Source organism: Thamnophis elegans, chromosome 4 (assembly GCF_009769535.1).
Source record: "Thamnophis elegans isolate rThaEle1 chromosome 4, rThaEle1.pri, whole genome shotgun sequence".
Classification (NCBI taxonomy): Eukaryota; Metazoa; Chordata; class Lepidosauria; order Squamata; family Colubridae; genus Thamnophis; species Thamnophis elegans.
This window is the reverse complement of record NC_045544.1, coordinates 130,986,485-131,010,722: the sequence shown is the minus strand read 5'-3', so window position 1 is coordinate 131,010,722 and position 24,238 is coordinate 130,986,485. Positions and strand designations below refer to the sequence as shown.

General features: G+C 42.5%; 1 protein-coding gene across 1 annotated transcript; it reads left to right on the top strand.

The window, feature by feature from the left end:
• The first annotated feature begins 1,966 nt into the window (after positions 1–1,966).
• On the top strand, positions 1,967–23,847 carry LOC116508132 (galectin-9B-like). Its single transcript, XM_032216615.1, has 9 exons — positions 1,967–2,152; positions 11,529–11,617; positions 13,215–13,422; positions 16,195–16,314; positions 17,441–17,485; positions 18,636–18,680; positions 20,715–20,803; positions 22,592–22,754; positions 23,536–23,847. Exons 1-9 carry the CDS (start codon positions 2,123–2,125, stop codon positions 23,680–23,682), a joined length of 936 nt encoding a protein of 311 aa, XP_032072506.1. The 5' UTR covers positions 1,967–2,122; the 3' UTR covers positions 23,683–23,847.
• The last annotated feature ends 391 nt before the right edge of the window (positions 23,848–24,238 follow it).

Genomic DNA, 24,238 nt, shown 5'->3' with positions numbered 1-24,238 from the left:
TTAGGCAGGAAGCACTCTTAATAGCCCCCACCTTCGCAAAAAAAAAGTGTGGGTCAATCTATTCTACATAACAAAGATACCCCCTCTTCAGCTCCAGGGTGATGGGATTAAGACCTGATAGTATTAGCCCTTTACCTATCTCACCACAGGGCACCTGGGAAGAAGCAATGCTCAACCAAACGTGGACTCAAAACACAGCCTAGAAAGTTGCCCCTGTATGGCCCCATGGGAGCCTGACAACCAATCAGAATGCAAGATCAAGATCAAAGGCCAGAGAGGGCATAAAACCAGGGACTTTCAGCATCTCGGTCTCTTTTTCTTCTTCACCCAACATCTGGAAGCATGTGATCCCCCTTTCCTGTTCAGGAGCTCAATCCATGTGATCCTGTCCACCATCAAACCATCTTTCCAAGCAGCCTCCATGTTTCCAGTGTCTTTTTCCCCACTTGGAGCTGAACCCAGAAGGACATTTCTTCCAACATGTTCTGTAAGGTCCCTTCCAACTCTGTTGATCTGTTAATCTGGCAGGAACACTGATGTGCCCAGCTTTGCTGATAGGTAGGCAATAGCTATGTAGTCCCCAGCCAACAACAGCCATTTTAAAAAGGTGGCCTCCCTATTGCTATTCTGGGGATACAGATAATTGAAAGAAGAAAGATCTTGAAATATCACTGCTTTGATTTCAAAACCATTGCAAGAATTTAGCCTAAATTTCTTCTGAACAATATAGTATACTGGGCACACAGTTCACTTTTATTCCAGCAAAAAACTCCAAAGACATTTTTTTCCAGTTTACACAAATTTTAGATGGAGAATTATTAATCATTTAAAGGAGGATTGCATTTTGAAGAATAAACTTAACTTTGGGTCATACATGATTGTTTCATTTGATTATTCAGTAGTATCTGATTTCTGCCAAACGTTAACCTTAGTTTACTTTCCAGGAAGGGCTCCCTCCCTCCCTCTCCCCCTCCCCCCTCCCTCCCTCTCTCTCTCTCTCTCTCTCTCTCTCTATTTGTTGAAAGAGCTTGCACAATCTCTGTAGCTGAAGGGTTTCATGGAATATTTCTGATTGACTTTCTAATGCAAAATGAATAAATAAATAAAATAACAGAGTTGGAAGGGGCCTTGAAGGTCTTCTAGTCCAACCCCCTGCTTAGGCAGGAAACCCTACACCACTTCAGGCAAATGGATATTCAATATCTTAAAAACTTCCAGTGTTGCAGCATTTACAACTTCTGGAGGCAAGTTGTTCCACTGATTAATTGTTCTAACTGTCAGGAAATTTCTCCTTAGTTCTGGGTTGCTTCTCTCCTTGATTAGTTTCCACCCATTGCTTCTTGTCCTGCCCTCAGGTGCTTTGGAGAATATTTTGACTCCCTCTTCTTTGTGGCAGCTCCTGAGGTGTTGGAACACGGCTAAAGAAAAAGAAAAAAAAGCCTGTCCCAGACATGGTGGCTTCATAGCAATCTTCCCAGGCCAAGGATGATGGAGATTGTAGTCTCCCTCTTTTGATCATAACCGGAAAGTTCTGGCTTGGGAGATTTCTCCCCCCCCCCCCACTACCAAATAGGCTGAATTTGGAAAGCAATTAGCTGCAGGTTCATCCCTGGGGTGGGACAACCCCCCCATCCCCTCCCCGACAGTATTCCAGATGTGCTCTCCGAATAATACCCCGATCATGGGTATTATTACCCAATTGGCAGATTGCAATTCTTCCTTAAATTGACTCATAACAACTTTCCTCCAACCCAACTCCGCGACTAGCAATAGGGAAAAACCAGAGAGCGGGTGGAAAATCGAGGAGTCGTGGGAATTGGGGGGGGGGGGGCAGGTAGATCGCGTGACAAGCAGCATCCCTCGGTCACAGTCAAGCCACTTTCGGCCACTGACCACCCCCCCCCCTCGATTTATCTCCACCCCCAACCCCCGGTCTCCAGGCACGTCTCCAGGCACGCTCCGCCCCTTTCCTTTACCCCCCTTTGCGGCTCCGCTCCGCTCCATTCGAGCGCGGCGCCGCATCTGCGAGGATCGGGTGAGAAGAAAAACGTCCTATCGCCCAACTTGGCAAACTTGCCGGAATTTCCTGTCCTTTCTCGGATTCCTTTGCCAGCTGTCGAAAATGGCCTTGCAGTCGCCTTATTTCAAACCGGTAAGTTGGGTTGGCTTAAGAAGGGACGAGAAGGGGATTCCCACCCACCCACCCGCCTCACTTTACGACGCCAGGCATCCTATAACTCAGGATCTTGTGGCGGGCTGTTCCCCTGGTGCGCTTCCAAGGTAGGCATAACCATGATTGAGCCAAGGCCAGGTTACGTGGCGTTTTAGGACAAGGTTCACCCCCGTTATTTAACAGAATATCAGAGTTGAAAGGGGCCTTGGAGGTCTTCTGATCCAACCCCCTGCACAAACAGTTTATTATTATTATTTTATTGAAATTGTTTGAAAAAAAAAAGGCTTTTACAAATATTTACCTCCCCTCCTCCACCCTCCCCACCCGAACCCAATCCCCCTCAACCTCCCCCCCACCCGACTTCCCAGAACAAATACAGGGTATAAATCTTTAACAAAGATGTTCTAAAATAAACTTTAAAAAAAAGTTAGTATCATCTTTCATTTGAGCTTTAACTCCTCTTTTGTTAGGCTAATTCTAAGCAGATTATATCATTCCTTGCTTCTTCAGTCATAAACTATCTGGAATTTCTTAGTATCGGATTTATTTTGAATATAGTCAATTGCAGTTTATTATTTTTATGTAATATTTAATTTGATCTTATTTAACTCGACTTTATTAAGTTTCAAAGAGAGATGAAATACAAAATAACAAAAAGGGAAAAATTGAGGGAAAGGGGATCAAAAACGGGGAAAAGTTAAAGTGGCAAAATAGATTTACTTGGAATTTTCTTCGGCACAGATAAAGATACATGTAGTAAAAATAATCTCTTCTAATCAAAATTAAAGCACAAAAATGTTTTTAAAAACCCATATTAGACATCAAATTATCTACTAAGACTGTATTACTATTATTCTTCTCTTCCTTCCTAGTACCCATCTCTTTCCACTTATGACTATAACCATGTTGCTTGTATCTTTAAAACATTGTTTTATTTGTTTCCTAGTATAATTTGATTGCTTATTAGTAACCTATGACTATCACTAAGTGTTGTATTTTATAATTCTTGATGAATGTATTCTATTTTATTTTGCTTTATGTACACTGAGAGCAGATGCATCAAAGACAAATTCCTTGTGTGTCCAATCACACTTGGCCAATAAAGAATTCTATTCTATTCTATTCTATTCTATTCTATTCTAAAACAGAGTTAGAATTATATAAGAAAATAATTGTTACTTTGAGTTTACACCTACAGTAGGTATTTTGAGTGTCTGTGTATCCAATAGTAAAAATGAAAACACACAGTATTTCTAAAATCATAACAAATCTAATCATCAAATCCAAAAAAAATTAAAGCTTCATTTTTATCTTTTCCAAGCAGGAAATCCAAAATAATACTTTAAAACTCAAGAAACATAGTGAAAACAGTCACCCAAATCATACTGAACTCCCAATATAGTAACAAGAATTAAATTACGATTCTAACATGGTTCTAAAATTGTCCTTCCTCTTTTGAAGGAATGGAGCTGTTTATCTTTCTTGGAGCTATCCAGCACATTATGAAAAGCTTGTTTCTGAAAGGCGACACATGAATTTTAATGACTGCTCAAATAAAAGTCATAATTTATTAAGTGTTTATACTAAATAAGCCAAACAAAATGAAATTCTGGCATCAATGGTAAATGTGAGCTGGGTGCTGAGTACCCAAAATGCAAACTTATGAGTGTGTGTGTGTGTCAGTCAGAACTTTGAATTTGCATTGTAAACACCCTTTTGAATGTCTGTCATATAGTCATTTAAAGTGACCAATTAGTATACTGGCTCTCTTGTTTGCTTAAGGATGGAGGTGTTGGTCTAATTCAGGGGTCGGCAACCTTAAACACTCAAAAGAGCCATTTGGAGCCGTTTCCCACAGAAAAGAAAACACCGGGAGCCACAAAACCCTTCCCGTGCCTAACCCTAACTCTAAGCGGCCACAATACTAGTATATGTAGTTTAATTACATTCTGTTTTCTTCTGAAACTTTTTTTCTTGGATTTATCCATGGTTGGCTTACCAGGGGTTGAAAAGCTCAATAAATCATGTGCCAGCGGGTGTCGTACATTGATGCATATTTTGAGCAACAGGGAGCCACAGCAGAGGGATGAAAGAGCCACATGCAGCTCCAGACCCCTGGTCTAATTCCTTCAAGGTGCATAGATCAAGCAATGATGCTGCTAACGTGAGAGCCGTGTTTCTCAGCTTCTTCTGAGCTCCCAAGAAGGTGCCATTTCTCTCTCCTCAAGATGGCATCTTGGTTAAGGCCTCTGACTCAGTCTTCCTCAAGCTCAGCAACATGGAGATGTATGGACTTTAACTCCCAGAATTCCTTAGTCAGGGAATGGCTAACTGGGGAATTCTGGGAATTGAAGTCCACAGTCCCCTCCCTGGCAGCCATCTTTTTCCTCCTCAGCCATACAATGTACATGTTTTTATACCAAATACCTGCATACAGCTGCGTACAGGGAACTCATATCCACAATGTTCCAAAAATTGCTTTATTGAAGCATTTGAAGTACGATCAAAAGGGTGGGTTCCAAAGCATAACTTTATGATTGAACATTTCTAGGGTTCTAGTTCTGGGTTTTAGTTTTGTTGTGAGACACCCAGAGCTGTGTTTTAAGATAGGCAGCCACCAGAAATCAAATCACTGAATAATACTTGCAGACAGCAGCCAAGTGCCACAACATCGTTTTTCCACAAAGTCACCTCCTTCTGACCTTGTGATACCCGTGAACCACATGATGGCTGTGGTTTCTGTTTCAGTTCCTTTCTAGTACATGGTCTGTTTCATTTCCCTTCCCAATAAGGGGAATTATTTTAAGGGAAGGGAACATAACAGATTAACAGAGTTGGAAGGGACCCTGTAGGTCAATGGTGGTGAACCTGTGGTACGCATGCCGAAAACGGCACACAGAGCCATCCCGCGCAGGACGCGCTGCCTCACTGGCTCTCCACTTCCACGTTCCTGTGCACACATGCGCGCCGGCCAGCTGCTTCTGGGTTTACATTGCACAAATATGTGATGGCTAGCTGTTTGTCGGCTGCACACCTGCATAAGAGCCGAGGTGGCGCAGTGGTTAAATGCAGCACTGCAGGCTACTTCAGCTGACTGCAGTTCTGCAGTTCGGCTGTTCAAATCTCACCGGCTCAGGGTTGACTCAGCCTTCCATCCTTCCGAGGTGGGTAAAATGAGGACCCGGATTGTTGTTGGGAGCAATATGCTGACTCTGTAAACCGCTTAGAGAGGGCTGAAAGCCCTATGAAGTGGTATATAAGACTAACTGCTATTGCTATTGCTACCGGAAACCAGAAGTTTGGCTGCTTGTGAATGCAGGAACGCTGCTCTTCCAGGTTCTGGTGCGCAGGTCGGCACACAGTGACGAAAAAGTTAGCCATCACATCTAGTCCAACCCCCATACCCAAGCAGGAGACCCTAAACCATTTCTGATAAATGGCAGTCCAATCTCTTCTTGAAAGCTTCCAGTGATGAAGCTCCCACAACGTCTGAAGGCAATTTCTGTTCCACTTGTTAATTGCCCTCACTATTTGGAGGTTTCTCCTCAATTCCAGGTTGCTTCTCTCCTTGATTAGTTTCCATCCATTGTTTCTTGTTTTGCCTTCTGGTGCTTTGGAAAATAAGTTGACCCGCTCTGCTTTGTGGAAGCCTCTCAAATACTGGAATACTGCTATCATCTCCTGCATGATATATCATGCTATCGTAACCCAAATCCTGCAACCGTTCTTCATGTTTTTGTCTCCAGGCCTTTAATCATCTTAGTTGCTCTTCTTTGCACATTTTCCAAAGTCACAACGTCTTTTTGGTAACGTGGTGACCAAAACTGGATGCAGTATTCCACGTGTGGCTTTACTTCTGAGCTTTCTAAACGTGTTTCACAATCACATGGTTTTGATTCTATGCCTTTTTTTATAACAACCAAGGATGGTATTAGCTTTTTTGATTGCTGCCACACATGGCTTATGTTCAAATTAGTGTCCACTGGGACTCCAGTTAAAATTGTCCACTAGGACAACTTTAAGATGTATGGACTACAACTCCCAGAATTCACCAGCCAGCCATGCTTGAAGATGTGTGGATTTCTTGTAAGCTGCCCAGAGTGCCCTGTAGGGAAGATGGGTGGTATAAAATTCAATAAATAAATAAATTTTGGCTCCCATAATTCCCCAGCAAAACATGCTTTAATTGTATGGACTTCAGGACCCCAAATTCCCCAGCCAGCATGATTTTGGAAGTTGAAGTCCACTTTGTCTAGCCGTTAAGGCACCAGTTAAGAACCAGGAGACTCTGAGTTGTAGTCTAGCCATAATTTGTCTCTGATCAGAATACAGTTCACAAACCAAAATCATGTGGTCCACCAGGTCTACTGTTGTGCTCTTACACAGAATTTTTGTATGGCTCGAAATCTGGTTATCGGGAGCCTGAGGAAAAGTCATTTGATTTAATCTCCTCAGATAAAGAAAGATTAGATAAGAACTGTGATTTAGGCTGACTAAATAGCTTTGCTTGTTTTCATGGCCCAGCTTCTGGCATGCCATGGCCCCGGGGTTGGAGACCAGTGGTGGGATTCAACATTTTTTATTACTGGTTCTGTGGGTGTGGGTTTGGGGGTTTGGCTTTGGGCTCGTGCAGTGGTGGGTTGTAGGCGGTATGCCCTGGGATGGGCATACCGGAACCTGCCCGGAGCACTGTATACTGTTCAGTACGGTGCTCTGGAGGGCCCACCTGCCCGCCCTCGCTCCTTACCTGTGCTTTAAGCTTTTGGCGCTTCCGTACACGTGTCATGGCACGTACGGCGCCTGCGCAATGCTCCACCAAGCAGCTGGAGCATCGTGGAGGGTTGCGGAAGTTTCGCAGGCAAGTATGACGCAGGTGCGCGCTGCGTGCAAGTGCGCGTGCACTGCGCACATTCCTGTGGGTGACACCAGGGCGAATCCGGAACCCACCACTGGGCTCGTGGCAGAGGAAGGATAATGCAAAATCTCCATTCCTACCCCACCTCACTAACCTGCTAAGCCAACTCAGTTCTAGGCTGCATAAACAGAAGGATAGAATCAAGGTCAAGTGAAGTGTTAATACCACTTTATAATGCCTTGGTAAGGCCACATTTGGAATCCTGCATCCAATTTTGGTCGCCACAATGTAGAAAAGAGGTAAAGACTCTAGAAAGAGTGCAGAGAAGAGCAACAAAGATGATTAGGGGACTGGAGGCTAAAACATATGAAGAACAGTTGCAGGAACTGGGTATGTCTAGATTAATAGAAAGAAGGACTAGGGGAGACATGATAGCAGTCTTCCAATATCTCAGGGGCTGCCACAAAGAAGAGGGAGTATTCTCCAAAGCACCTGAGGGCAGGACAAGAAGCAATGTATGGAAACTAATCAAGGAGAGAAGCAACTTAGAACTGAGGAGAAATTTCCTGACAGTTAGAACAATTAATCAGTGGAACAACTTGCCTCCAGAAGTTGGGAATGCTCCAACACTGGAAGTCTTTAAGAAGATGTTGGGTAGCCATTTGTCTGAAATGGTATAGAGTTTCCTGCCTAAGCAGGGGGTTGGACTAGAAGACTTCCAAGGTCCCTTCCAACTCTGTTATTCTATTACCGTGATGGATCTAATTCTCATTCTCCCTTCCATGCGGCTGGATCATTGCTGACAAGATTTGTCAGTGGGCATTCCTGGAAAGAGAGAATGGATTCCCAGATTTTTTCTGTAAAGCAGCAGCTGCAGGCCTGGAGGAATGTTGCTTAGGAAGGAGGGAGGGGAGGAAAGGGTGGAGCTGCTCCATTATCAAGTGCTGGAATCAGCTGTGTCTCCAGCACAGGGAAATTAGACACACAGGAAAGGGATGCCCTGCCCAGTTCCTCCAGGCAGGGTAAAAATAAGAAAGTGAAAATAAGCCAAAGATTATCCTCCAGGGGATCTTGCAGAAACAGCATGTGGTTAACAGTAGACGGGAGGACCCTTGCTTCCTCATTCTACTGACCCCTCTCACTGTCCTACCTCCCCATCATGGGTGAGTGCTGTTTGCAAGCTGCTTCCAGCTGGTCCTTCTTTGCTTCATTAGAGTGTAGCGAGAGGGGTGGGGATTGCAAGTTGATTTAAAAAAAAATTGGTCATACTTGACGTCGCTGAAGTATCACCCGATGATTTGGCCCATTAAGCAGAACACAGAATAAGAGAATTGGAAGGGGCTTTGGGGGGTCTTCTAGCCCACCCAACCCCCTGCTCAAGCAGGAGACCTTATACCATTCCAGACAAATGGCTGTCCAATCTCTTCTTAACAACCTCCAGTGTTGAAGCACCCACAACTTCCGAAGGCAAACCGTTCCACTGATTAATTGTTTTCGCTGTCAGGAAACTCCTCCTTAGTTCTAAGTTGCTTCTGTTCTCAACTCTTTTTTATATCGTTATAAATATTATTATATCATACCCAAACTTGTGCAATATTCTAAGTGTGGGTTTACCAAACCAGTATAAAACAGTGGTAACACTTCATGTGACCTTGATGCAAGCCTTCTGTTGTTGCAGTCTAGGACTGCATTAATATTTTGGAAGCTACAGCACCCCAAGACCCCTCTCACAGATATTACTGTTGAGCCAGGTACTTCTATTATATTCCATTTTACTTCATTTTACTCCACTCCATTACTCTATTCTGTTCTATTCTATTCTATTCTATTCTATTCCATTCCATTCCATTTCACTCCACTCCACTTCACTCCACTCCTGTGGTGGGTTCCTGATCCCGTTCCAACCGGTACAGTTGGAATGGGCCCGGCATTGTCCACATGGATGCGTGCAGCACGCGCATGCGTCTTAGTGCCTCTGCGAGCCCCTGCGACAGTATCCGGTGCTCCGAGCAGGCTCTGGCATGCCCATACCGGGGCGTACCACTTGCAACCCACCATTGCTACACTCCACTCCACTCCACTTTATTTCTATTTCTATTCCATTTCTATTTCTATTCTATTATTATTTCTATTTCTATTTTATTCTATACCTGTGCATTTGGTTTTTCTTGTCTAAGTGCAAAAACCTTATTTTCTCACCACTGAATTGCATTTTGTTGAATAGGGCCCAGTGTTCAAGTCTTGTTAAGATCTTTCTGGATTTTGAACCTATCTTGAGGCTATTTCCCCCATATTTGATGAATTTCCCCTTTATGCCCTCATCTAAATCACTTATGGAGCTGTTGAAGAGTACTAGGCCTAAGAAAGAATCCTGGGAGTCTGTTTGTTTGTTTTATCTGTTTATTTGTGCCGTTTGCTGATCTTGTTTTGTTCGTTTTATCTGTTTGTTTATGCAGATTGCCTGAGATTTATGTATTTATATATAAAATTTACTAGTTGCCTATTTTACCAGAGGATAACTCTGGGTGGCTTTAAATCATAAAAGATAAACACGTACACCCAAAGATATATACTAAAAACATAAATAAATAAATTAAGATGCTAGTGAAATTAAAATGTGTATATTGCTGTGTGTCTCAACGTTGGGCACTTTAAGAGGTGTAGACTTCAACTCCCAGAATCCTTCAGGCAGAACTCTGAGGAATTCTGGGAGATGAAGTCCGCACATCTTTAAGTGCCCAAGGTTGACAAATACCGGTTTAACAGTTGTCAAGATCTATTGGTTAGGCAAACTATTACTGGTGGTGGACCTGGAGAATGCTGGGAATTGAAGTCCATACATCTTGAAAGTTCTGAGATTGAGAAAAAGTACAGCTGTGTGAAAAAGTCCTGCATGCTTTACAGTTTATGACATTTTTTTGGATAGGCCATTGATTTTATGATATTTTATGCTAACTGCTATGCAAATATTATTATATTTAAATAAATACTGGTGGTTTTTAAGTGAAAAGCATAAGCTTTTTGCAATTTGGTGCTGTTTGAATGTGGATTGTGAATTTTTTGCATGCTTACAATGCATGCTTAATGTTTTGTTAACGTTTTTATTGTTTGTGGCCCTGAAAAGGACCGTTTAGGTAACCAAACATGATTACTAATATGAAATTGGCTAGCCTTTATTGCTTATCACTAGGCGGCTCCACCTTGGCACGTGATCTTTGGTGACAATGTGGTGCCAGGCTGCAATAATGGGTTCAATCAGCTCCTGCTTGGTCTTCAGATGCTTCTTGCTTATTTTGTAACCAATCTTGGCCCACAAGTTCTCCATTGGGTTCAAATCCGGGCTCTGAGCCGGCTAATCCAGGAGTTGTATACCATGCTTCTTCATCCACTGCTGGACGGACGTGGCTCGATGACAAGGAGTGTTGTCATCGTGGAAGTAAAATTCCTTCTCTACAATTTGCTGAGCTGAAGGAAGCAAGGTCTTTTCCAGGACTTCAACATACTACTTGGAATTCATGATTCCCTGTACGATTTGTATCCGACCAATACCAGAAGCAGCGATGTAGCCCCAGATCATCACGTGCAATGGATGCTTTACAGATAGATTCAGGTAGTACGGCCTAAATTCTTCAGCTGGAAATCTTCTGACATACTTATTGCACTGATTCCCAGTCAAGTAGAAATTGCCCTCGTCACTGAAGATGACTTTGGCTCACTGTTTGTTGATCCACTTGGCATACTTCTTGGCCTTGCAGCCTTTGAGCCCTTTGGCAAGCAGTCTGAGACGCATTGTGCTTGTGCACACTTTTACATCACATGTTTCACCCCAAATTCTTGTAATCCGAGGTGAGGTGAGCTTCCTGTCAGCCATCAAAAGGCGTTGCAGAGCCCAATCTTGCCGTTTTGTCGACTTTCTTGGTCTTCCAGAGCGGAGCCTGTCATCCATTGAACCAGTTATTTGGTATTTGTCAACCACTCTGCTCACTGTGGTGCGATGGCATTTCACTCTCTTGACTATTTCTGTGTAGGAGTAACCCTCTTTATGAAGCACAATGATGCGATGCCGCTGCTCAGTACTGGTGAAAGAAAAGGCCTTCATCCTTGCCTGCAGCCAGAGCTAAATTAAATTTCTTTTGATCCTAACATTCTCAAAAGTTCAAGTTGTGATTGTTTTAGCACATAAACTCACTCAATAAAAGAGAAGCAAAAGACTTTGGTTATATTAATTAAAAATATGCATCTCAATCAGACTCTAGAAATTTTCATCGAAGTACTAATTTTGCGTAGTTTCTATGAGTGAAAACTTGATTAAATATGTAAATACAGCTTAAAACTGAAAGGTGCAGGACTTTTTCACACATCTGTATTTCAGGGGAGGATAGAGGCAGACATGTTATATTTCCCAGGCATTTATTCATGAACCAGTTGAATTAATGTCTTTGAGCTGCAGCAGATTCTCCATTTAATGGCTATTTGTTTTTTCTTTTAACTTCTGGTCAGATTATTCCTTTTAATGGTCCAATTTACGGTGGCCTGAAAGATGGGATGACTGTATTAGTCAGCGGAAGTGTTTTGAAGTCCTGCACAAGGTGAGTCATTCGAATGGAGGGGAAAAGGAGCGTATGGGAAGTTCCACCAAAAAAATCCAAATCTTTTCAAAATATCTAGGCTGCCATAGAACTAGTGAAGCCACAACCAGAAGGAAGCGCCATCTCTGAACAAGGTGGACATTGTATTGTAAAACCATCATCAACCACCCGGGCATTGATGGGAGTGAGTTCTGAAACAAAATGATACTTTTCTGACAGATTTGAAGTTTTGCAAATAAGTACAAAGAAATTGCTGGTCAGTTTGAACCTTCTGTTCTGACCTAGGCTTCCCCAAAAAGCCCGAAGTATCCTGATCCTGACAAAACCCCTTTTATTAAACAAATATGAATTCCTCTCATTCACATTCAGCAAAGGCCAGATAAACAGGCTTTCAAAGGTGGATTTATGACTACATACCATATCTAGCTTGGAAAGATGCCGTGTAAATATTTTCCAAATGAGGTGCTGTGCAAAGGAAAGACTTGGCGCAGAGTCTCTGAGATTCACAGACAATTCTTCACACTTCTGAAACGAATGAACGAATTGTTTTCTACAAGAGCCCACTCTCCTTTTGCTTCTTTTATTTGCTATGGGAGGGGCCATTCACCGTCCGCCTGTGGCTTTACTCCCAAATCGACCCTGATTTCTTAGCCCATCCTTCTGGCAGCTCTGCATGTGCACACTGGGAACAGGCTCCAGCTGTTCCTCTGCCTCACTGCTGAAGGCAGCTGAGAACTGCCAGACGGTCTTGGCCCCAGCCTCCGACGCAGAGCCCTCGTCCGAGCCTTCCCCAGCCTCCAGGACTGGCCCATGCTCCTCCCAACCTCCTCACTGTCCGACTCAGCTGCCAGCTCCGCTGGCCACTGGTGGGCCACAACACCTTCACTCATGTTGCTTTATGATACAAACACTTCTTAAACAGACCCGTTCCCAACACATTCATATTGTAAAACCGGGTTGGGGAACCATGACCCTGTGATGTCTCCCTTGGACAACTCCTCTGACTCCTCTTCCTCGGAGGTTGGCTGGCTGGAGGATGAGCTCATTCCTGATACATCAGGAACTGGGTTAATTAATGACTCTGAACTGCCAGCCAAAGGAGATTTATGGGGGGCTTCAGCTGGGGACAGTTTGCAGGTCAGTGAAAAAGAGGAAGAGTTGCCTTCCAGGGAGGATCCGAGAGTATGCAGGCCAGAGAAAAGACAAGGTTTGTAAGTAGTTTGCCAGGTCCATCTTTCTTCAATTTACCTTAATACCGCATGGTCCTCATCCAGATGGGCGAGGGGTTGGACTAGCAATAGCAATAGCAGTTAGACTTATATACCGCTTCATAGGGCTTTCAGCCCTCTCTAAGCGGTTTACAACGTCAGCCTATTGCCCCCACAGTCTGGGTCCTCATTTCACCCACCTCGGAAGGATGGAAGGCTGAGTCAACCTTGAGCCGGTGAGATTTGAACCGCCGAACTGCAGATAGCAGTCAGCTGAAGTGGCCTGCAGTACTGCACCCTAACCACTGCGTCACCTCGACTAGATGACCTACAAAGTCCCTTCCAACTCTTGTTAAACTGTAAATTTCTCTTTCTTGCTCTCTCTGCAGATTCCAGGTTGACTTTCAGTGTGGCAAATCCCAAATACCCAGATCAGATATCGCTTTCCATTTCAATGTCCGTTTTGATCAGAACTGTATTGTATGCAATTCACACGAAAAGGGAGACTGGAAGCAAGAAGAAAGGAAATACGATATGGTTTTCCACAAAGGGCAACCATTTGAGATCCGGTTTCTTGTGAACATCTCCTCCTATGTGGTACGAAGACGATAAGTCCTCTTCGTGGGTTATAATCACCATCTTTTAAAAAAATAGTCTTGGTTTGGTTATTGATTTTTATCTTGTGGCAATGGAAAAGCATTTTTCAAAATGTGTGAAACACAAAATGTCTCAAAATAATCCTTGCTGAGGGCAAAACTTATCTCAAAGCAAAATGGGCCCCCATCAATGCACACATAAACCGATGGAGTTTGAGCACACTTCCTTTTGATCTTGTCTTTATTTTTATTTATCGGTTTAGAAACCGTCTCCTTCACGGAGCAAAACCTCAAGTCTCTTACCCACTTTGGGTGCTCTATACAGTCTCCCAATGGAGCCTGCCCATTATGGTCGTCAGTTGTGACCGTCATAATATAGATCATCAGACCTGTTTTTCCTTCCTTTTCTGCAGAGTTCATTAAGACAGCCCATTCTTTTTTTTTATTGAAAATTTTGAAAACAAAACTTTTACAAATATTTACCTCCCTCCCCCTACCATCCCTACCCAACTCCCCCCAACCTACCACGCCCCCCCCGACTTCCCAGAACCAATACAGGGTAAAAATCTTTAACAAAGATATTCTAAGATAAACTTTTTTAAAAAAGGGTTAGTTTCATCTTTCATTTGAGCTTTAACTCCTCTTTGCTAGGCTAACTCTAAACAGATTATATTATTCCTTGTTTCTTCAGTCATAAACTATCTGGAATTTCTTAGTCCCATATTTATTTTGAGTATAGTCAATCCATCTTCTCCACTCCAGTTTATATCTCTCATTTGAGTGGTCTTTGAGATATGCTTATATTTTAGCCATCTCTGCTAGGTTTGTTACTTTTAATGTCCATTCTTGAATAGTAGGCAAATCATCCTTCTTCCAATATTGTGCCACCAACAGTCTTGCTGCCGTTATTAAATGCAAAATCAAGTTAGTCTCTATAACTGTACAATCAGTAAGTTATACCTAACAGGAATAATTGAGGGGTAAACTTTATCCTTTTTTAAAGAACATTTTGCATAATCCACCGTATTTTTATCCAAAATGCTTTTACCTTTTTACAAGTCCACCATATATGACAGTATGTAGCATTGAGACAATCACATCTCCAACATTTAGGTTGTAAATTCGGATACATAAAGGCCAGTTTTTAAGGATCTAAATGCCATTTATAAAACATCTTATAAAAGTTTTCTCTCAAATTTTAGGCTTGTGTAAATTTTACATTTCTTACCCAAATCTTTTCCCATGTATCCAACGTTATTGGTTCGTCAAAATTTTGTGCCCACTTTATCATACAGTCTTTAACTAATTCTGTTTCCGAATCCATTTCTATTAATACATTATATCATCTCTTTATATGCATTGGACTTTGATCCCTAATTTGTTTTAGTAAATTATCCCCATTTTGCATAAAACCGATTTTTTGATCTTTTTTCCATCTGGCCTGTAATTGGCCATACTGAAACCATGTTTGAATTGCCTTTTCCTCTTTTAGTACATTCAAGGGTTTTTTAATTGTAATACACCTCTTTCTAAGGTGAGAAGCAAGACAGCCCATTCTTCATTATGGGTCATTTTTGCCAAAAATTGGGAGTAAATGCTGATTTCCTATAAAAACATCGCAAATCACAGTCATGTGAGTGGGAAACTGCAAATGGCTGTGATGCAGACTGATTGCCATATTCCCAAAACACAATTGGGAGAGAGAGGTTGTAACTTTGCAACAAGGTTGTAAGTATCTTTTGGATGATCCGTCACTAGGCCATTGGTTGTAAGTCAAGCACCACTAGCACTATAGGCTTGCTCGGGGTATGTGGTTAACTCCACGCTTAGGAATCTCATTCAGATCAAGTTTATTATCAGGCATTCTTAATAACAAACCTTACAGTACAGTCTGACTTTCCCATCAGGTGGTGTAAAAAGATGATGAATTGGCTCCCATGTTGAGAGGAGGCACACGCGTTGCTTCTCTGGTTCACAATGGCATTTAAAATGACCAGCTTTGTTCTGCGCACAGGCAGAACGCCCCAGTGGCCAATCAGACACACAGATATGATCACATGTCATGGAACTGCATTTCCCTTAAGGCAGCCTCTATCTACATTTCCCAGGAGGTAATTTCTTAAAGGAGACAGCTCTTAATTCCTACACTATCTATATACTGCTGGGGCAGCACAACCAGTTATCTCAACTTGGTTTAAGAGTTTCTGAGGAATCTAGTCCTTACCATTTCTAAAATATGGTTTGTGACTTCCCAGTTGGCCTTCATGACATACTAACTGGGGTTAGCTTGTTAGCTGAGTCCAACCATTGTTTTGCTTCCTTCTCTTCTTGTCCCAAAGCTGCTTTTTCAAAAGACAACTGGACTTCAGAACTGAAGAAGCTTCTTGGATGAGAAGCAAAACATTTTCAAAGAAAAAGTGAAGAAATCCAGTTGCCTTTTGGAAAAAGCACCTTTGGGACAACTGTGACCTGGAGCCCTGGTGGCACAGAGGTTAGAATGCAGTATTGCAGGCTGACTCTGCCCACAGTCTGGAGTTTGATCCTGACTGGCTCAGTGTTGATTCAGCCTTCTGTCCTTCTGAGGTCAGTAAATGAGGACCCAGATTGGGGGGGGGGGAAATTTGCTGACATTGTAAACCACCCAGCAAGGGCTGTAAAGCTCCATGGGGCAGTATATAATTGCTGGATGATAGAAAATCTCCAGAGACATTTCCTTCTCTGTTGTTCTTGTTGTGACTTGATATGACAAGTTGCTCCCTTCTGTTTGGGCCAGGTTTTCGTCGATGGAAAGCTGTTTTTGGAATTCAAACACAGGATCCCTCTTTCCCTGGTAGATACCATCGGAATTTCAGGAGAACTAGATGTTGTCTCGATCAGCTTCCAAGGTCCGAATGTAGGTATTCCATTGATTTCATTTTACTTATAAAACACCTCTCCTGCCTTCCTCTGATAAACAAATGGGTACCCTTATTTTTCTTGGGATTAAATGGATGGAACATATATTCCCTTTCTTCTTTCCTTCCGCTCTTTGAATAATGCAAAGATTTTCTGACAGTTTCCCAAGTGATTTGAGGAGGGAAAATCAAAATAAGGTCCAGGTGGTGGCCTAATGCCAGCAATCCCTCATGTGTGTCAAAAACATGATGCACTTCAACAGAGACACAACTTTGATCGCATGGCATTAGTCGCCATCTTTGATTTTGGGGGGAGGAGCTAGGACAGGACCAGCGGCAGTGCAGCACCTATCGCTTCTCTCCCTCTTTTGAAGCTTAGCGGGATTGTTGTGAGAGGATGTCGGAAAGCGCCACATTTTTGTATTGTAATTTCAGGTAGTCCTTGACTTGCGACGGTAATGGGAGCCTAGAATTCCTGTCGTTAAGCCATGATCGTCGTAAGTTGGGGCTCCCACGTGACAGAGCTGATTTTACAAACCGTTTTTTTGACGCAGGTTAAGCAAAACGCAGCCGTCATAAAGCGAGTCCACTCCTATGGGCGTGGTGTTTTTTTTTAGCACAAACCAGCCAAAAAAAGACTGGAAACTAACCAAAAATAAACAAATAAATTGCAGTCACAGGACCATGGAACACTGCAACTGATAAAAATTGAGCCAGTGTGCAAAATGAGGTCATGTGACTAGAAGTGTGTGTGTGTTATAAGTACCAGGCGTTTGTCGTAACCTTGGAGCATCGCTAAATGACCGCTCATTAAGCAAAACTATCTGTACCATCTAAGAAGCGTTTTTCACTGCCTGCGGAATTCTGGGAGTTGAAGTCCACACAACTTAAAGTTGCTGAGATGGAGAAACACTGATTTAGAGCAGGGGGCTCCAACCTTGGCAAGTTTAAGACTTGTGGACTTCAACTCCCAGAATTCCTCAGCCAGCTGTCTGTCTAAGGAATTCTGGGAATTGAAGTCCACAAGTCTTAAAATTGCCAAGGTTGGAGACCCCTGCTCTAAAGGTAGCTCTCTGTCCTGATACTTGCTCATACAATTTCCCTTAATTTCTGGTTTTTCCCCAGCTTTATCCAGTTTCTTCCAACCCAGTTTCCCAAACGTTCTCACAGGTATGACATACAGTTCTTTTATATCTATCTATATAAAAGTGTGTGTGTGTGTGTGTTTTCTCCAGCATAGCTCTGGAACACCTTGAGCAATTTCAACCAAACCTGGTACATAGATGACTTACTCCTCTCTGGAAACAAATACTATGGGGGTAAGACACCCCTAACACTCCTCGGTGTGTGCGTTCTGTTAAGATACAGCCTTTTGTGCCTTAAAATGGTTTCTACTATACTGCCTTAAAATGGCTTCTACTCTACAGCATAGTGGAGTTGCCATGGTAATGGCTTCACAGTGCTCCACAAGGAGGCTCCCTCTGGAAAATCCAACACACCCCTGATCTATCTAGATCTTGATGCTTTATTAAAGGAACAAGATGGTGAAACTGGGAAAAAATAGAAATACATACGGTAAGAAGCCGAATACAAAATAAACAATGTTGAGTTGCTGGTATAATAAATTACAGATAAAGTGCAAGTTTCGCCAACAATGCTATGTATATGGGACATAGATTTTTGTCCTTCAATGAACATGTGCCACAGATTAGACTGGATTCTTCCAGATGATTTTGTTTCCTCAGAATGTTGGAATATCTGGAGTCTGGCTTCTCAGGATGCACCTAGGGTCCCCCCACCCCACCCCAGAATGAGAGAGGGTGGGCATTCTGTACGGCCAAAATACTATCATAAAACCAACTTTTTAAACAATAAAAAGTTTTATCTTTGGCCACTAGATGGAGCTCAATACATGTTTAGAGAAGAATAACAGCATAAGGCAAAGGTCCCCTTGCACATCTGTGCTAGTCGTTCCAGACTCTAGGGGGCGGTGTTCATCTCCGTTTCAAAGCCGAAGAGCCACTGCCGACCTTTCAAACTCAGCTTCTTAGCCACTGAGCCACCGGATCCCTATTCTCTATGGGTAAAATGGCAGACGATTTGTAGCTGGCCTAACAAAGCAGTTAACTCTTGCTGAAGGAGGAGAAACCAAGATTAAAAATCCTGAGTAGGAATTACTATCAGTCCTGCTTTAAGGAATTGTTGGATTCCCAATCTTTTTGATAAACGTTTGGTTTATTTGTATGTTTGGAATTTTTTTTAAAAAAAATCTAAAACCTTCACATGTAAAATTCTAACTGCTATTCTTTTTTCTTCATAGCCAAGTGCCTATCCCATTGGACAATGCTTTCAGCCACAACTTTATGTAAGTCTTTTATCATATTAGCAATATTTGCACTTGTCATTTTTTTCTGGCCCAACAGTTAGGAAGGATTTCACCCCTAGGCTAACATGGAATTATGAAAGTCCCAAGTCCCATACATTTAGGGATCTGATACTACTCAGGTAGGAATCCTCTAAAATGGGCACAATGGAGCATGGGTAGGAATTTTGGCTCAGCATGAGAACCCAGTAATTTGCACATTATGGGAATCAGGCCATCGCTGTCAGACCTGCCCAACTTGGTCCGTTAGTGAAGAAAGACCCTTGACTCCGTTTGTAGTGAAAGGTATACTTTTACTAAGAGCCAAGTGGATTACAGTCTAGCAAAAACCAGAACTAATGTTTGCACGCCAGAATTCCTTGGTTAACTTTCCCCATCCAATTCCTCTCCTCCCCTTGTCCCTTATTGTCCAAATATATTTGAATAAATAGTTTTGGGAATAGTTGCTTCAACAACAGGTGAGTTGGTGAGTCATTGCATTCCATTCCCGGAGTTTTGACCTTGAGTTGGTATTTCTGCAGTGGTGGGTTGCAGGCGGTATGCCCCGATACGGGTGTACCAGAGCCTGCCTGGAGCACTGGGTACCACCCGCCCGCCCTCGCTCCTTGCCTGTCTTTAAACTCTTCGGTGCTTACGCGCAGAGCATGTACAATGCCTGCGCGACACTCCGTTGGATGGTAAGATGCCTGCGCATGCTGTGCACATGTGTGCACGCGCTGTGTGCGTTTGTGTGGAGGACGCGGTCCCCGTTGCAACCATACCGGTTGCAACGGGATCTGTAACCCACCACTATATCTCGGATGGTATGACGAGTAGTTGGCTTCATTAATTTCACTTTCCCCCAAGCATTCAACCCCTTCCCCTTCGACTCCCGTCCTGATAGCGAAGGTGAGACTCAAGCAAATGACGGCAGCCTTGACAATCACATTCAGCCATAATGTTATTGATTTGGTGTAGGCTGTGCCTGATATGGAAACTCAGCAACTGGGAGTTGTTAACATGTCTTAAGGATTGTTAGGTGTTGAACTCAGCTTCAAGCCCCTCGTCTGCCATGGGGGGCTTTGGAGGTGTTTTTCTCTCACAGCTCAACCAGCCTCATTGTGTCATTGTTATGTGAAGATATTGGAGGGGGGAGTGTTATATAAGACCCCTGAGGCTCCAGAAGACAAGGAGGGCATAAATCTAAGATATCTAATAAAATGAACCAGTATGAACCCAACCGTAGTAATTTGATGTATCTTTTGTAATAAGAGCTACAATAGGAAGGAATCAGTGCCGAGCATCATTGGAATTTCCCACAATGCACCAGGTTTAATTAGGCTCCTTGGGCATTGTGGGAAATCTGAATGGCTTGGACCCGAAAACCTTTTATAGAAAAAATCTAAAGAGGTTAGCAGTGAATCACGGTTCGGCTTGCATGCTCTGGAAAAATCTGAAAGATGCCAGAGGCTAAGGGCATCAGTGGACATTTGCCACCATGACCAGGAAGGACCATTGGTGTTTTCTCAGGGGAAAAAGCTACACTTAGGTGGATAATCAAAGATGTCCCCAGAAGGAGGTCAAAACACTCAACATGGCAATAGAAGCTCTGTCCTCTTTTTATGAGAAGGAGCATCCCCATTAAAAAGAGCCCGGATTTGATTATGTGGTGGCCTCAGACATTTTGATTTTTTCAGACTCACTCCACTGAACCCAGTAGGCCTTTGCTGGTGAGCCGTGGTGGTGCAGTGGTTAGAGTGCAGTACTGCAGGCTACTTCTGCTGCCTGCCGGCTGCCTGCACTTTGACAGTTCGAGTCTCACCAGGCTCAAGGTTGACTCAGCCTTCCATCCTTCTGAGGTAAAATGAGGATCCAGATTGTTGAGGGCAATAAGCTGACTGTGTAATCCACTTAGAGAGGGCTGTGAAGCGGTATAGAAGTCTGTTATTGCCATTTCTGATTACTTGAAGGGACAAAATGGGGGAGGGGGGAGGCAGATTAATTCTAATATTGTTTGTGTTTGTGTTCTCTCCACAGCCTCTCCCTTACCGAGCTACCATCTTTGGGGGGTTTTGCCCACCCAAATCAATAATGGTTTCAGGCTCTGTGTTCCCTTCTGCTCAGAGGTAAAGACTAAGAAATATTGTTGTCTGTCTGTCTCTAACTGTCTTATCATCTAGGTATGCATATCTGTATCATCTATCTATCTATCCATCCATCCATCCATCCCTCCATCCATCCCTCCCAACCGTATTTTTCAGAGTATAAATCGCACCTTTTTGTCTCAAAAAAGAGGCTGAAAATCTGGGTGCATCTTATACATTGAATACAGCATTTCTTTGCCTTCTGAAACCCCGCCGACTTCACCAAAATGGCCACGCACAGCTTTTAGGAGGCTTTCAGAGAGCTCCTGGGGACTGGGGAGGGCAGAAACAAGCAAAAAACGGGCCGTGTTTTGCTCAATTTTGCCCCTCCAGACCCCAGGAGCATTCTATAAGCCTGCATGTGGCTATGCATGCAATTGTTTTGACAAAAAACAGGCTGTTTTTTTCTCGTTTTTGCCCCCCTCCCCAGGAGCACTCTGCAAGCCCCCCTAAGGCTATTTATGCTTTTTTTTTTTAAAGGGCCATTTTTGGGAGGTTTGCAGAGCGCAACCCCCCCCCCCTTTGGAAAGCTCTTTAACTGGTTAATGAGAGTTAGATTGATCAAGTGCTGTGCCAACAGAAACCAAGTCTTAGGTGCTGCAGATTGTCAGTGATTTCCTTCTCCAGCACTTGGATAAATACACCTGGAAACATCTACCTACCTACCTACTCTCTCCCTACCTACCTGCTGTATTTCTCTCTCTTTGTCTCGCTCCCTCCCTCTCCCCTCTCCCTCTCCCTACCTACCCCCTCTCTCTCCCTATCTATCTACCATATTTCTCTCTCTCTCTCTCTTTCTCCCTTTATCTACCTTCCTACCTAACTACTCTCTCTCTCTCTCTACCTACCTACTGTATTTCTCTTTCTCTCCCTCTGTAGCCCTCTATCTACCTACCTACTTTTTTTTTAGTTTGCCCCTTCAAAACCTTGGTGCGTCTTATACTCTGAAAAAAACGATGTCTGTCTGTCTGTCTGTCTGTCTGTCTGTCTCTATCTATCTATCTATCTATCTATCTATCTATCTATCTATCTATCTATCTACCTATCTATCTATCTATCTATCTATCTATCAATCATCTATGTAGTGTTTAAGAATTTATGAACTGGAATAGCCATAACAACAAGCCACCCAATGTGAAGTGTTTGGTGACTGAGACATAGGATTTGTTATGAGCCATGTGAGATGAGTCGGAGCCTGGGTGTGGATTAGCTTAACTGTTCTGTGTATATAAGAATTGGTATGTCTTTGCTTGAGAGTATTTGCTTCTACGTCTTGTCCTTGTGCTTGCTACTTCTTCTTCTTCTCTCTACCACGTTGCAAGACCTGCATGGGTATTGTATACATGCATCATGTTTTATATTGTATATAAAGAGGTTTTTTCTATAAATGAATCCTGCTGAATTATTTACTTGTGTGCTAGCTGGATAGCTACAGACTCTGACTATCTATCTATCTATCTATCTATCTATCTATCTATCTATCTATCTATCACCTAACTATCTCTGTATCTTGATTTATTTACTACTATCTATCTTTCTATCTGATCATTTATCAAGTGACCCTTTTTTTCCAGATCTCTCTATTAAATCCTTAAAAAAGAGAATTTTTGGCAAAAAGATTCTTGCTCACCAGGTTCACACACCTTTGAGATTAATAATGGCTTTTGAATCAGCAATATAATATCTTCAGAAGTTGGAATGTTCATTGTGTAGTTTCTAGATGTGGATAGTTTCCTGCTAATTGTGCAACATTTGGGTCTTTTTATGTAGGTTCCACATCAATCTGAAAGCAGGGAACGATACTGCATTCCATCTCAACCCACGGTTTGATGAGAACGTGATTGTTCGAAACTCTAAACTCAACATGAGCTGGGGGTCAGAGGAGCGACACCTGCCCTATGGGATGCCTCTGATGCGTGGCCAACCCTTTACCGTAAGTCAAAGCAGTCTGGTTGCTCCACCCGGGCCAGAAGATTGTGTGAACTGACTTAAATTTGCATTTATCAAGCTAGCCTAATACATAGATTTCAGGACCTTGGTTAGCCCACAAAATAACCCTCCTTTAAAAGCTGCACTGCTTACAATGAAAATTAGGACTGGATTTTTGGTCATAAGTTGGTGCAGTTGTAAGTCAAGTCATCCTGTTACCAGACCTGATTTTACAACCACTTTTACAGTGGCCGTAAAGCAAATCACTGTTTTACAGTTCAGTCACCAACTAAAATCACTGTTAAGCCTCAACTAGCAATAAATATCAGAACCATGTTTAGCACAACATAAATAGCCAAATAAAACAATACATTATACTATGTTACTAATAATATAATGTATAAATAATATGGTATAATGCAATGTATCCATTTCAACCTTATTGCTAAGCATTTATTCTGATTTAAATTTGTAAAATTGAAATATGATTCCAAGGTAAATCCAAATTTGGGGTGCAGTACCAATCCATGTACTGGATTAAAGTCTCAGAACTGCGTTAAAATCTGTATCAAAGTTACTTTTAGTTGTTCTGGATACTCATCATTTAGTGACTGAGGACATCATCAGATCTTGCAGGTGCTTCTGTGAAACACCTTTGCTGCTTTCCTGTCTGGGAAATGGGCGATTTGTGATGTTCATAGATAAATAAAATAAAAATTTAAAGACCTGAGTTATACTATCGGGTCCCATTAAAGTGATCACAAATGTGCATTTTCTTTTTATAGATCTGGATTCAGTGTGAAGGACACTGCTTTAAGGTGGCTGTGAATGGACAACATCAGTTTGACTACAAGCATCGCATATATAACCTGCTTCAGATAAATGTGCTCGAAGTGGACGGTGATGTAACGTTGACCAACATCCAAGCTTAGAGTTGCTTGTTTGTGGATGGATGGGTGCAATTGATGTGAAATGTTGAGCTTTACTACCTAAAGTTTGAATAATTGCTCTTTTCAGTGTTTAAGAACCATAGAATTTCAGGTTTCCCCCCCCTCCCAATCTAATTGTTTGAATAAACCCTTTTTGTTTATAACCTAGTTTTGTTTGCTGCCTCGCGTGTGGTAAACTGACATTCTGATCTCGAATCAGACACCTTGGGAATTTCAGGATTGTATCTTTCCTTTTTGCTGCTTTAAGCTCTAGAATTTAAGTAATTGGGGGGAAAATTTCAATGGGACAACCGCCAATAATATTCCTGACAGATAGTGCCCAATTTATTTGGGCGATGTCAGAGTATTTAAAAAGCACTTTGCTTGCTGAAAAACAGCTTACAAAATAATAGTCTCTTGTCTTTGAATTTACAATATAAAATGACGGGGTTCCCCATTCCCTCCCTACTCCTGGGGGAAGGATACTTCAAAATTTCCTTCCCTCCCCTCTCCAAGGGAAGGATACTGTAAAATCCTCATCACCTCCCCACTCCGGGGG